Genomic DNA, 13439 nt, shown 5'->3' with positions numbered 1-13439 from the left:
AGAAGTTTTTCCAGGGACACCAGATGCTGAAGTCTCCATGGTTTTGAGCACATAAGTCGTGCCCACTTTATGCCACAGGCATGAGAACTGTTGCACGAATGCACCTGCATTTTTATGCGATAAAGGAAGTCTTGTTAGAGGTGGGAGGAAAACACTAGACAGATACTCGGGGGATTACCAATGGAATCAGGTATGGACTGACAGTGTTGTAGGACTTGAGTCTGTCTTGAGTTGCTATTTCGGTGACGAGCAACCGTACCGTACTACACCACTCTCAAGGTGTTGCAAATAATAATGTTTGTTATAGGCCATCAGCCTCGGTCCAAAATTTTGGCAACCGGTATCAAAATTTTGGCAAGGTATACACCTCCAGAGTTGGAAAATATGTGATAGCATTGCAGCGGTGGCAGCTTATTAGGTGTTGTCACCCTTTTTCCAAAATGTCCATCGAAATGCTTGTTACCTCTGTAGGGGCGGTATACCTTGCGCATGCGCACTATAATCATTTATGCCCTGATTTGATACCAACAAAACCCCCAAGCTGAGGGCCTATTATTAACCAGTTCGCGCCGGATTATTTTGACAAGAATGGAACGAGGTGCGGGATTACTTTTCACTCGACCTCAAGCCGGACGGGTTGAAGCCATCACCCTCGGGCAGCACACTCATATTGCCAGCCTTGCTCGCTATGAGCAGGTATTTCTGGCCTTGCTCCCTGCATGTTTATCCATCGGCCGTTCTGAATACCGCAAAACCTTTGCGGGTATACACGTCATCTTGCGCAAACTAGTTAAACATACCCCATCTTATCTCGCAACAGCGCATCACTTGCATGTCGCCTACTGTATGTGTGTCCATTTCCATGCTCATACATGTAGATGTATAATGCATCGGCCTACATGTGCAGTATACACATCGGCAAATGACTCAAGTCTCAGACTCAGACTACAACAAAATGACTCAATATGGACTCTGATTTCAAGCAAATGGCTCGAGACTTAGACTCAGACTTCAACAAAATGACTCGATCTGGACTCTGATTTGAAGCAAATGACTTGAGACTCAGACTCAGACTTCAACCAAATGACTCAATATGGACTCTGATTTGAAGCAAATGACTTGAGACTCAGACTTTACTGAACCAAATGACTCAATCTAAACCCTGATTTTTGAAGCAAATGACTCCAGACTCAGACTCAGACTTCAACCAAATTACTCAATCTGGACTGTGATTCAAAGCAAAGGACTCCAGACTCGGACTTCACTGAACCTAATGACCAAATCTGGACTCTGATTTGAAGCAAATGACTTGAGACTCAGCCTCAGACTTCAACCAAATTACTCAATCTGGACTGTGATTCAAAGCAAATGACTTAAGACTTTGACTCAAGTCTCAACCCAAGTGACACGAGACCCATAGTCGACTCAAAGGACGTGACCACAACACTTGGGACTGAAACTCAATCCAAATGCGGACCTGAGTGGGGTTCGAACTTTAGCCATCGCAGTAGAAGTCGAGGAAAGAACCCCCGCACCTACCTGCTACCATTTTGTGGCATTCTTTTTTTTAAAGATGTACAATGAGGCTGAGGTGCTGTGCTACCAAGCCTGTGGAGAGATGAGCGTCCTGACTAGTCGTATCGTCATTAATAAGGCCATACTGCTGAAAAGAATGAGGAAGGTGGAGGAAGCCTACGACTATTTCTACCTCGGCTTAGTCATCAAAACTCAGGTAAAGCTTACCGTCGTTTTGATTTGTTTCAGGATTTGTAAAGAATCCCTATTGAAATCTAGACATCTACCTGTAGAGTTTTATGTAAAATAAAGAAATAGTATTTTAGGAGTGCCTTAAGGCAAATTGGTGAGTGTGGCCAAGTGGTTAGGGTTCCTCAATCATGATCAGAGGGTCAGGGGTTCGATTCCAGCTGCTGGCCATATATTGTGTCCTTGGGCAAGGTATTTAACCCCAACTTGCCTCTACCGGGGATTCATATCTGGCCTCTACCCACCACGTGTGAACATTTGACTTAATTTTGGGCCAAAAATCAGTGTTGTTGATGACCCCAGATATGGAAAACTGTTTAGATTTGTGACATTTGGGTAAAAAATTAAAATGTTTGGTTTTTCCCTGGATCCTGACTGAAGTGAGCTGAAATCTCTTGGGGTTTCATATCTGGCCTCTATTCACCTTGTGTGAACAGTTGACTTAATTTCGTAAAATTTGATTTTGTGCCAAAAATCAATATTTTGATGACCGCGGATATGGAAAATTTTTTAGATTGGGGACATTTGGGTAAAAAACTAAAACGTTTGTTTTCTCTCTGGATCCTGACTCTAGTGAGCTGAAATCTCTTGGGGGATTCATTTCTGGCCTCTACCCACCCGGTGTGAACATTTGACTTAATTTCGTGAAGATGGATTTTTGGGTCAAAAATCAGGTTTTTGATGACCGCAGATATGGAAAACTTTTTAGATTCTGGACATTTTGGTAAAAAACAAATGTTTGGTTTCTCCTTGTATCCTGACTGTGGTGAACTGAAATCTCTTTGGGATTCATTTCCGGCCTCTACCCAACGCGTGTAAACATTTGACATTTTTGTGAAATTCGATATTTGGGCCAAAAATCAGTGTTTTTGATGACCGGGGATGTGGAAAACTTTTTAGACTGGGGACATTTTGGAAAAAAACTAAAATGTTTGGTTTCTCCTTGCATCCTGACTGTGGTGAGCTGAAATCTTTTGGGGATTCATTTCTGGCCTCTACCCAACGTGTGTGAGCATTTTTACATATTTTTGTGAAGCCTTCATTGTTGCATTTGTTAAAATGGGAGAGTCATGCTTGTTTAGTTACGAGAAAAGGACAATGAGTCACATCAGTGGCACACCCCCGGGGGGGGGGGGGGGGGGGGGCCTCGATTCTCCCACGATTTGACCTTTGTGATTTGTATGTTGCCAATTTTCGAGTAGTAATACGGGTGTAAGTGGCGCAATAGGGGTGTAGGTGGCGCCACTGACGTCAAAATAGTCCTCCCCCTAAAAAAACAACACATTTTTTTAAACAAAATTGTGAGGACCCAAACTGGACCCAAACTGGACCCTCACTGGATACTGAATGAAATGAGTTGAACTCTTCAGGGAATTCAATTCTGGCCTCTAGGCACCTCGTGTAAACTTTTGAACAATTTTTGTCGTTCTGGATTTTTGGGTCAAAAACTGACTTTTTCGATGATGCCGGCTACGGAAAACGTTGAAGTTTTGGGGGCATTTGGTAAAAATTAAAAAGTTTTGTTTTCTCACTGGATACTGAATGTAATGAGTTGAACTCTTCAGGGAATTCAATTCTGGCCTCTAAGCACCTTGTGTAAACTTTTGAGCAATTTTTGTCGATCTGGATTTTTGGGTCAAAAACTGACTTTTTCGATGATGCCGGCTATGGAAAACGTTGAAGTTTTGGGGGCATTTGGTACAAAATTAAAAAGTTTTGTTTTCTCACTGGATACTGAATGTAATGAGTTGAACTCTTCAGGGAATTCAATTCTGACCTCAAGGCACCTTGTGTAAACTTTTGAGCAATTTTTGTCGATCTGAATTTTTGGGTCAAAAACTGACTTTTTCGATGATGCCGGCTATGGAAAACGTTGAGGTTTTGGGGGCATTTGGTAAAAAGCCAAAAAGTTTTGTTTTCTCACTGGATACTGAATGTAATCAGTTGAACTCTTCCGGGAATTCAATTCTGGCCTCTAGGCACCTCGTGTAAACTTTTGAGCATTTTTTGTCCATCTGGATTTTTGGGTCAAAAACTGACTTTTTCGATGATGCCGGCTATGGAAAACATTGAAGTTTTGGGGGCATTTGGTACAAAATTAAAAAGTTTTGTTTTCTCACTGGATACTGAATGTAATGAGTTGAACTCTTCAGGGAATTCAATTCTGGCCTCTAGGCACCTCATATAAACTTTTGAGCAATTTTTGTCCAGTTGGATTTTTGGGTCAAAAACTGACTTTTTCGATGATGCCGGCTATGGAAAACGTTGAAGTTTTGGGGGCATTTGGTAAAAAATTAAAAAGTTTTGTTTTCTCACTGGATACTGAATGTAATGAGTTGAACTCTTCCGGGAATTCAATTCTGGCCTCTAGGCACCTCGTGTAAACTTTTGAGCAATTTTTGTCCATCTGGATTTTTGGGTCAAAAACTGACTTTTTCGATGATGCCGGCTATGGAAAACGTTGAAGTTTTGGGGGCATTTGGTAAAAAATTAAAAAGTTTTGTTTTCTCACTGGATACTGAATGTAATCAGTTGAACTCTTCAGGGAATTCAATTCTGGCCTCTAAGCACCTTGTGTAAACTTTTGAGCAATTTTTGTCGATCTGGATTTTTGGGTCAAAAACTGACTTTTTCGATGATGCCGGCTATGGAAAACGTTGAAGTTTTGGGGGCATTTGGTAAAAAATTAAAAAGTTTTGTTTTTTTTCACTGGATACTGAATGTAATGAGTTGAACTCTTCAGGGAATTCAATTCTGGCCTCTAGGCACCTCATGTAAACTTTTGAGCAATTTTTGTTGAGTTGGATTTTTGGGTCAAAAACTGACTTTTTCGATGATGCCGGCTATGGAAAACGTTGAAGTTTTTGGGGCATTTGGTAAAAAATTAAAAAGTTTTGTTTTCTCACTGGATACTGAATGTAATGAGTTGAACTCTTCAGGGAATTCAATTCTGGCCTCTAGGCACCTCATGTAAACTTTTGAGCAATTTTTGTCGAGTTGGATTTTTGGGTCAAAAACTGACTTTTTCGATGATGCCGGCTATGGAAAACGTTGAAGTTTTGGGGGCATTTGGTAAGAAGCCAAAAAGTTTTGTTTTCTCACTGGATACTGAATGTAATGAGTTGAACTCTTCAGGGAATTCAATTCTGGCCTCTAGGCACCTCATGTAAACTTTTGAGCAATTTTTGTCGAGTTGGATTTTTGGGTCAAAAACTGACTTTTTCGATGATGCTGGCTATGGAAAACATTGAAGTTTTTGGGGCATTTGGTAAAAAATTAAAAAGTTTTGTTTTCTCACTGGATACTGAATGAAATGAGTTGAAGTCTTCAGGGAATTCAATTCTGGCCTCTAGGCACCTCATGTAAACTTTTGAGAATTTTTTTTCGATCTGGATTTTTGGGTCAAAAACTGACTTTTTCGATGATGCCGGCTATGGAAAACGTTGAAGTTTTGGGGGCATTTGGTAAAAAATTAAAAAGTTTTGTTTTCTCACTGGATACTGAATGTAATGAGTTGAACTCTTCCGGGAATTCAATTCTGGCCTCTAGGCACCTCGTGTAAACTTTTGAGCAATTTTTGTCCATCTGGATTTTTGGGTCAAAAACTGACTTTTTCGATGATGCCGGCTATGGAAAACGTTGAACTTTTTGGGGCATTTGGTAAAAAATTAAAAAGTTTTGTTTTCTCACTGGATACTGAATGTAATCAGTTGAACTCTTCAGGGAATTCAATTCTGGCCTCTAAGCACCTTGTGTAAACTTTTGAGCAATTTTTGTCGATCTGGATTTTTGGGTCAAAAACTGACTTTTTCGATGATGCCGGCTATGGAAAACGTTGAAGTTTTGGGGGCATTTGGTAAAAAATTAAAAAGTTTTGTTTTCTCACTGGAAACTGAATGTAATGAGTTGAACTCTTCAGGGAATTCAATTCTGACCTCAAGGCACCTTGTGTAAACTTTTGAGCAAATTTTGTCATTCTGGATTTTTGGGTCAAAAACTGACTTTTTCGATGATGCCGGCTATGGAAAACGTTGAAGTTTTGTGGGCATTCGGTAAATAATTAAAAAGTTTTCTTTTTTTTCACTGGATACTGAATGTAATGAGTTGAACTCTTCAGGGAATTCAATTCTGGCCTCTAGGCACCTCATGTAAACTTTTGAGCAATTTTTGTTGAGTTGGATTTTTGGGTCAAAAACTGACTTTTTCGATGATGCCGGCTATGGAAAACGTTGAAGTTTTTGGGGCATTTGGTAAAAAATTAAGAAGTTTTGTTTTCTCACTGGATACTGAATGTAATGAGTTGAACTCTTCAGGGAATTCAATTCTGGCCTCTAGGCACCTCATGTAAACTTTTGAGCAATTTTTGTCCAGTTGGATTTTTGGGTCAAAAACTGACTTTTTCGATGATGCCGGCTATGGAAAACGTTGAAGTTTTGGGGGCATTTGGTAAGAAGCCAAAAAGTTTTGTTTTCTCACTGGATACTGAATGTAATGAGTTGAACTCTTCCGGGAATTCAATTCTGGCCTCTAGGCACCTCATGTAAACTTTTGAGAAATTTTTGTCCATCTGGATTTTTGGGTCAATAACTGACTTTTTCGATGATGCTGGCTATGGAAAACATTGAAGTTTTTGGGGCATTTGGTAAAAAATTAAAAAGTTTTGTTTTCTCACTGGATACTGAATGTAATGAGTTGAACTCTTCCGGGAATTCAATTCTGGCCTCTAGGCTCCTCATGTAAACTTTTGAGAAATTTTTGTCGATCTGGAATTTTTGGGTCAAAAACTGACTTTTTCGATGATGCCGGCTATGGAAAACGTTGAAGTTTTGGGGGCATTTGGTAAAAAATTAAAAAGTTTTGTTTTCTCACTGGATACTGAATGTAATGAGTTGAACTCTTCCGGGAATTCAATTCTGGCCTCTAGGCACCTCGTGTTAACTTTTGAGCAGTTTTTGTCCATCTGGATTTTTGGGTCAAAAACTGACTTTTTCGATGATGCCGGCTATGGAAAACGTTGAGGTTTTGGGGGCATTTGGTAAAAAGCCAAAACGTTTTGTTTTCTCACTGGATACTGAATGTAATGAGTTGAACTCTTCCGGGAATTCAATTCTGGCCTCTAGGCACCTTGTGTAAACTTTTGAGCATTTTTTGTCCATCTGGATTTTTGGGTCAAAAACTGACTTTTTCGATGATGCCGGCTATGGAAAACATTGAAGTTTTGGGGGCATTTGGTACAAAATTAAAAAGTTTTGTTTTCTCACTGGATACTGAATGTAATGAGTTGAACTCTTCAGGGAATTCAATTCTGGCCTCTAGGCACGTCATGTAAACTTTTGAGCAATTTTTGTCCAGTTGGATTTTTGGGTCAAAAACTGACTTTTTCGATGATGCCGGCTATGGAAAACGTTGAAGTTTTCGGGGCATTTGGTAAAAAATTAAAAAGTTTTGTTTTCTCACTGGATACTGAATGTAATGAGTTGAACTCTTCCGGGAATTCAATTCTGGCCTCTAGGCACCTCGTGTAAACTTTTGAGAAATTTTTGTCCATCTGGATTTTTGGGTCAATAACTGACTTTTTCGATGATGCTGGCTATGGAAAACATTAAAGTTTTTGGGGCATTTGGTAAAAAATTAAAAAGTTTTGTTTTCTCACTGGATACTGAATGAAATGAGTTGAAGTCTTCAGGGAATTCAATTCTGGCCTCTAGGCACCTTGTGTATACTTTTGAACACTTTTTGTCGATATGGATTTTTGGGTCAAAAACTGACTTTTTCGATGATGCCGGCTATGGAAAACGTTGAAGTTTTGGGGGCATTTTCTAAAAAGCCAAAAAGTTTTGTTTTCTCACTGGATACTGAATGTAATGAGTTGAACTCTTTAGGGAATTCAATTCTGGCCTCTAGGCACCTCGTGTTAACTTTTGAGCAATTTTTGTTCATCTGGATTTTTGGGTCAAAAACTGACTTTTTCGATGATGCCGGCTATGGAAAACGTTGAGGTTTGGGGGCATTTGGTAAAAAGCCAAAACGTTTTGTTTTCTCACTGGATACTGAATGTAATGAGTTGAACTCTTCCGGGAATTCAATTCTGGCCTCTAGGCACCTCGTGTAAACTTTTGAGCATTTTTTGTCCATCTGGATTTTTGGGTCAAAAATTGACTTTTTCGATGATGCCGGCTATGGAAAACATTGAAGTTTTGGGGGCATTTGGTACAAAATTAAAAAGTTTTGTTTTCTCACTGGATACTGAATGTAATGAGTTGAACTCTTCAGGGAATTCAATTCTGGCCTCTAGGCACCTCATGTAAACTTTTGAGCAATTTTTGTCCAGTTGGATTTTTGGGTCAAAAACTGACTTTTTCGATGATGCCGGCTATGGAAAACGTTGAAGTTTTGGGGGCATTTGGTAAAAAATTTAAAAGTTTTGTTTTCTCACTGGATACTGAATGTAATGAGTTGAACTCTTCAGGGAATTCAATTCTGGCCTCTAGGCACCTGGTGTAAACTTTTGAGCAATTTTTGTCCATCTGAATTTTTGGGTCAAAAACTTACTTTTTCGATGATGCCGGCTATGGAAAACGTTGAAGTTTTTGGGGCATTTGCTAAAAAATTAAAAAGTTTTGTTTTCTCACTGGATACTGAATGTAATGAGTTGAACTCTTCAGGGAATTCAATTCTGGCCTCTAGGCACCTTGTGTAAACTTTTGAGCAATTTTTGTTGATCTGGATTTTTGGGTCAAAAACTTACTTTTTCGATGATGCCGGCTATGGAAAACGTTGAAGTTTTCGGGCCATTTTTTAAAAAGCCAAAAAGTTTTGTTTTCTCACTGGATACTGAATGTAATGAGTTGAACTCTTCATGGAATTCAATTCTGGCCTCTAGGCACCTCGTGATAACTTTTGAGAAATTTTTGTTGAGTTGGTTTTTTGGGTCAAAAACTGACTTTTTCGATGATGCCGGCTATGGAAAACATTGAAGTTTTTGGGGCATTTTCTAAAAAGCCAAAAAGTTTTGTTTTCTCACTGGATACTGAATGTAATGAGTTGAACTCTTCCGGGAATTCAATTCTGGCCTCTAGGCACCTCATGTAAACTTTTGAGCAATTTTTGTCCAGTTGGATTTTTGGGTCAAAAACTGACTTTTTCGATGATGCCGGCTATGGAAAACGTTGAAGTTTTGGGGGCATTTGGTAAAAAATTAAAAAGTTTTGTTTTCTCACTGGATACTGAATGTAATGAGTTGAACTCTTCCGGGAATTCAATTCTGGCCTCTAGGCACCTCGTGTAAACTTTTGAGCAGTTTTTGTCCATCTGGATTTTTGGGTCAAAAACTGACTTTTTCGATGATGCCGGCTATGGAAAACGTTGAAGTTTTGGGGGCATTTGGTAAAAAATTATTAAAAAAAAAAGTTTTGTTTTCTCACTGGATACTGAATGTAATGAGTTGAACTCTTCAGGGAATTCAATTCTGGCCTCTAGGCACCTGGTGTAAACTTTTGAGCAATTTTTGTCCATCTGAATTTTTGGGTCAAAAACTGACTTTTTCGATGATGCCGGCTATGGAAAACGTTGAAGTTTTTGGGGCATTTGCTAAAAAATTAAAAAGTTTTGTTTTCTCACTGGATACTGAATGTAATGAGTTGAACTCTTCAGGGAATTCAATTCTGGCCTCTAGGCACCTTGTGTAAACTTTTGAGAAATTTTTGTTGATCTGGATTTTTGGGTCAAAAACTGACTTTTTCGACGATGCCGGCTATGGAAAACGTTGAAGTTTTCGGGCCATTTTTTAAAAAGCCAAAAAGTTTTGTTTTCTCACTGGATACTGAATGTAATGAGTTGAACTCTTCATGGAATTCAATTCTGGCCTCTAGGCACCTCGTGTTTACTTTTGAGAAATTTTTGTTGAGTTGGTTTTTTGGGTCAAAAACTGACTTTTTCGATGATGCCGGCTATGGAAAACGTTGAAGTTTTGGGGCATTTTCTAAAAAGCCAAAAAGTTTTGTTTTCTCACTGGATACTGAATGTAATGAGTTGAACTCTTCCGGGAATTCAATTCTGGCCTCTAGGCACCTCATGTAAACTTTTGAGCAATTTTTGTCCAGTTGGATTTTTGGGTCAAAAACTGACTTTTTCGATGATGCCGGCTATGGAAAACGTTGAAGTTTTGGGGGCATTTGGTAAAAAATTAAAAAGTTTTGTTTTCTCACTGGATACTGAATGTAATCAGTTGAACTCTTCCGGGAATTCAATTCTGGCCTCTTAGCACCTTGTGTAAACTTTTGAGCAATTTTTGTCGATCTGGATTTTTGGGTCAAAAACTGACTTTTTCGATGATGCCGGCTATGGAAAACGTTGAAGTTTTGGGGGCATTTGGTAAAAAATTAAAAAGTTTTGTTTTCTCACTGGATACTGAATGTAATCAGTTGAACTCTTCAGGGAATTCAATTCTGACCTCAAGGCACCTTGTGTAAACTTTTGAGCAATTTTTGTCGTTCTGGATTTTTGGGTCAAAAACTGACTTTTTCGATGATGCCGGCTATGAAAATCGTTGAAGTTTTGTGGGCATTCGGTAAAAAATTAAAAAGTTTTCTTTTTTTTCACTGGATACTGAATGTAATGAGTTGAACTCTTCAGGGAATTCAATTCTGGCCTCTAGGCACCTCATGTAAACTTTTGAGCAATTTTTGTCCAGTTGGATTTTTGGGTCAAAAACTGACTTTTTCGATGATGCCGGCTATGGAAAACGTTGAAGTTTTGGGGGCATTTGGTAAAAAATTAAAAAGTTTTGTTTTCTCACTGGATACTGAATGTAATGAGTTGAACTCTTCAGGGAATTCAATTCTGGCCTCTAGGCACCTCATGTAAACTTTTGAGCAATTTTTGTCGAGTTGGATTTTTGGGTCAAAAACTGACTTTTTCGATGATGCCGGCTATGGAAAACGTTGAAGTTTTGGGGGCATTTTCTAAAAAGCCAAAAGTTTTGTTTTCTCACTGGATACTGAATGTAATGAGTTGAACTCTTTAGGGAATTCAATTCTGGCCTCTAGGCACCTCATGTAAACTTTTGAGCAATTTTTGTCGAGTTGGATTTTTGGGTCAAAAACTGACTTTTTCGATGATGCCGGCTATGGAAAACGTTGAAGTTTTGGGGGCATTTGGTAAAAAATTAAAAAGTTTTGTTTTCTCACTGGATACTGAATGTAATGAGTTGAACTCTTCCGGGAATTCAATTCTGGCCTCTAGGCACCTCATGTAAACTTTTGAGAAATTTTTGTCCATCTGGATTTTTGGGTCAATAACTGACTTTTTCGATGATGCTGGCTATGGAAAACATTGAAGTTTTTGGGGCATTTGGTAAAAAATTAAAAAGTTTTGTTTTCTCACTGGATACTGAATGTAATGAGTTGAACTCTTCCGGGAATTCCATTCTCGCCTCTAGGCACCTCATGTAAACTTTTGAGAAATTTTTGTCGATCTGGATTTTTGGGTCAAAAACTGACTTTTTCGATGATGCCGGCTATGGAAAACGTTGAAGTTTTGGGGGCATTTGGTAAAAAATTAAAAAGTTTTGTTTTCTCACTGGATACTGAATGTAATGAGTTGAACTCTTCCGGGAATTCAATTCTGGCCTCTAGGCACCTCGTGTAAACTTTTGAGCAATTTTTGTCCATCTGGATTTTTGGGTCAAAAACTGACTTTTTCGATGATGCCGGCTATGGAAAACGTTGAAGTTTTTGGGGCATTTGGTAAAAAATTAAAAAGTTTTGTTTTCTCACTGGATACTGAATGTAATGAGTTGAACTCTTCCGGGAATTCAATTCTGGCCTCTAGGCACCTCATGTAAACTTTTGAGAAATTTTTGTCCATCTGGATTTTTGGGTCAATAACTGACTTTTTCGATGATGCCGGCTATGGAAAACGTTGAAGTTTTGGGGGCATTTGGTAAAATTAAAAAGTTTTGTTTTCTCACTGGATACTGAATGAAATGAGTTGAAGTCTTCAGGGAATTCATTTTGGCCTCTAGGCACCTTGTGTATACTTTGGAACCCTTTTTGTCGATATGGATTTTTGGGTCATAAACTGACTTTTTCGATGATGCCGGCTATGGATAACGTTGAAGTTTTTGGGGCATTTTCTAAAAAGCCAAAAAGTTTTGTTTTCTCACTGGATACTGAATGTAATGAGTTGAACTCTTTAGGGAATTCAATTCTGGCCTCTAGGCACCTTGTGTTAACTTTTGAGCAATTTTTGTCCATCTGGATTTTTGGGTCAAAAACTGACTTTTTCGATGATGCCGGCTATGGAAAACGTTGAGGTTTTGGGGGCATTTGGTAAAAAGCCAAAAAGTTTTGTTTTCTCACTGGATACTGAATGTAATGAGTTGAACTCTTCCGGGAATTCAATTCTGGCCTCTAGGCACCTCGTGTAAACTTTTGAGCATTTTTGTCCATCTGGATTTTTGGGTCAAAAACTGACTTTTTCGATGATGCCGGCTATGGAAAACATTGAAGTTTTGGGGGCATTTGGTACAAAATTAAAAAGTTTTGTTTTCTCACTGGATACTGAATGTAATGAGTTGAACTCTTCAGGGAATTCAATTCTGGCCTCTAGGCACCTCATGTAAACTTTTGAGCAATTTTTGTCGAGTTGGATTTTTGGGTCAAAAACTGACTTTTTCGATGATGCCGGCTATGGAAAACGTTGAAGTTTTGGGGCATTTGGTAAGAAGCCAAAAAGTTTTGTTTTCTCACTGGATACTGAATGTAATGAGTTGAACTCTTCCGGGAATTCAATTCTGGCCTCTAGGCACCTCATTTAAACTTTTGAGAAATTTTTGTCCATCTGGATTTTTGGGTCAATAACTGACTTTTTCGATGATGCTGCTATGGAAAACATTAAAGTTTTTGGGTTATTTGGTAAAAAATTAAAAAGTTTTGTTTTCTCACTGGATACTGAATGAAATGAGTTGAAGTCTTCGGGGAATTCAATTCTGGCCTCTAGGCACCTTGTGTATACTTTTGAACACTTTTTGTCGATATGGATTTTTGGGTCAAAAACTGACTTTTTCGATGATGCCGGCTATGGAAAACGTTGAAGTTTTTGGGGCATTTTCTAAAAAGCCAAAAAGTTTTGTTTTCTCACTGGATACTGAATGTAATGAGTTGAACTCTTCGGGAATTCAATTCTGGCCTCTAGGCACCTCATGTAAACTTTTGAGCAATTTTTGTCCAGTTGGATTTTTGGGTCAAAAACTGACTTTTTCGATGATGCCGGCTATGGAAAACGTTGCAGTTTTGGGGGCATTTGGTAAAAAATTAAAAAGTTTTGTTTTCTCACTGGATACTGAATGTAATGAGTTGAACTCTTCCGGGAATTCAATTCTGGCCTCTAGGCACCTCGTGTAAAGTTTTGAGCAATTTTTGTCCATCTGGATTTTTGGGTAAAAAACTGACTTTTTCGATGATGCCGGCTATGGAAAACGTTGAAGTTTTGGGGGCATTTGGTAAAAAATTAAAAAGTTTTGTTTTCTCACTGGATACTGAATGTAATCAGTTGAACTCTTCCGGGAATTCAATTCTGGCCTCTAAGCACCTTGTGTAAACTTTTGAGCAATTTTTGTCGATCTGAATTTTTGGGTCAAAAACTGACTTTTTCGATGATGCCGGCTATGGAAA

The 13439-nt window shown here is 38.7% G+C and overlaps 1 protein-coding gene across 3 annotated transcripts in view; it reads left to right on the top strand.

The window, feature by feature from the left end:
- Nucleotides 1-1840, top strand: part of LOC119737980 (telomerase protein component 1-like) — a 33016-nt gene extending 31176 nt beyond the window's left edge. For all 3 annotated transcript variants that reach the window (XM_038212662.1, XM_038212664.1, XM_038212663.1), the window contains one exon: nt 1574-1840. In XM_038212662.1, coding sequence (XP_038068590.1) covers nt 1574-1825 — 252 coding nt within the window. In that variant the 3' untranslated portion in view covers nt 1826-1840. The remainder of the gene's footprint in view (nt 1-1573) is intronic.
- The last annotated feature ends 11599 nt before the right edge of the window (nt 1841-13439 follow it).

Source organism: Patiria miniata, unplaced genomic scaffold (genome assembly GCF_015706575.1).
Source record: "Patiria miniata isolate m_02_andy unplaced genomic scaffold, ASM1570657v1 HiC_scaffold_3, whole genome shotgun sequence".
Lineage (NCBI taxonomy): Eukaryota > Metazoa > Echinodermata > Asteroidea > Valvatida > Asterinidae > Patiria > Patiria miniata.
Note: the sequence above shows the minus strand (reverse complement) of the source record. Positions and strands in the feature narration are given on the sequence as shown.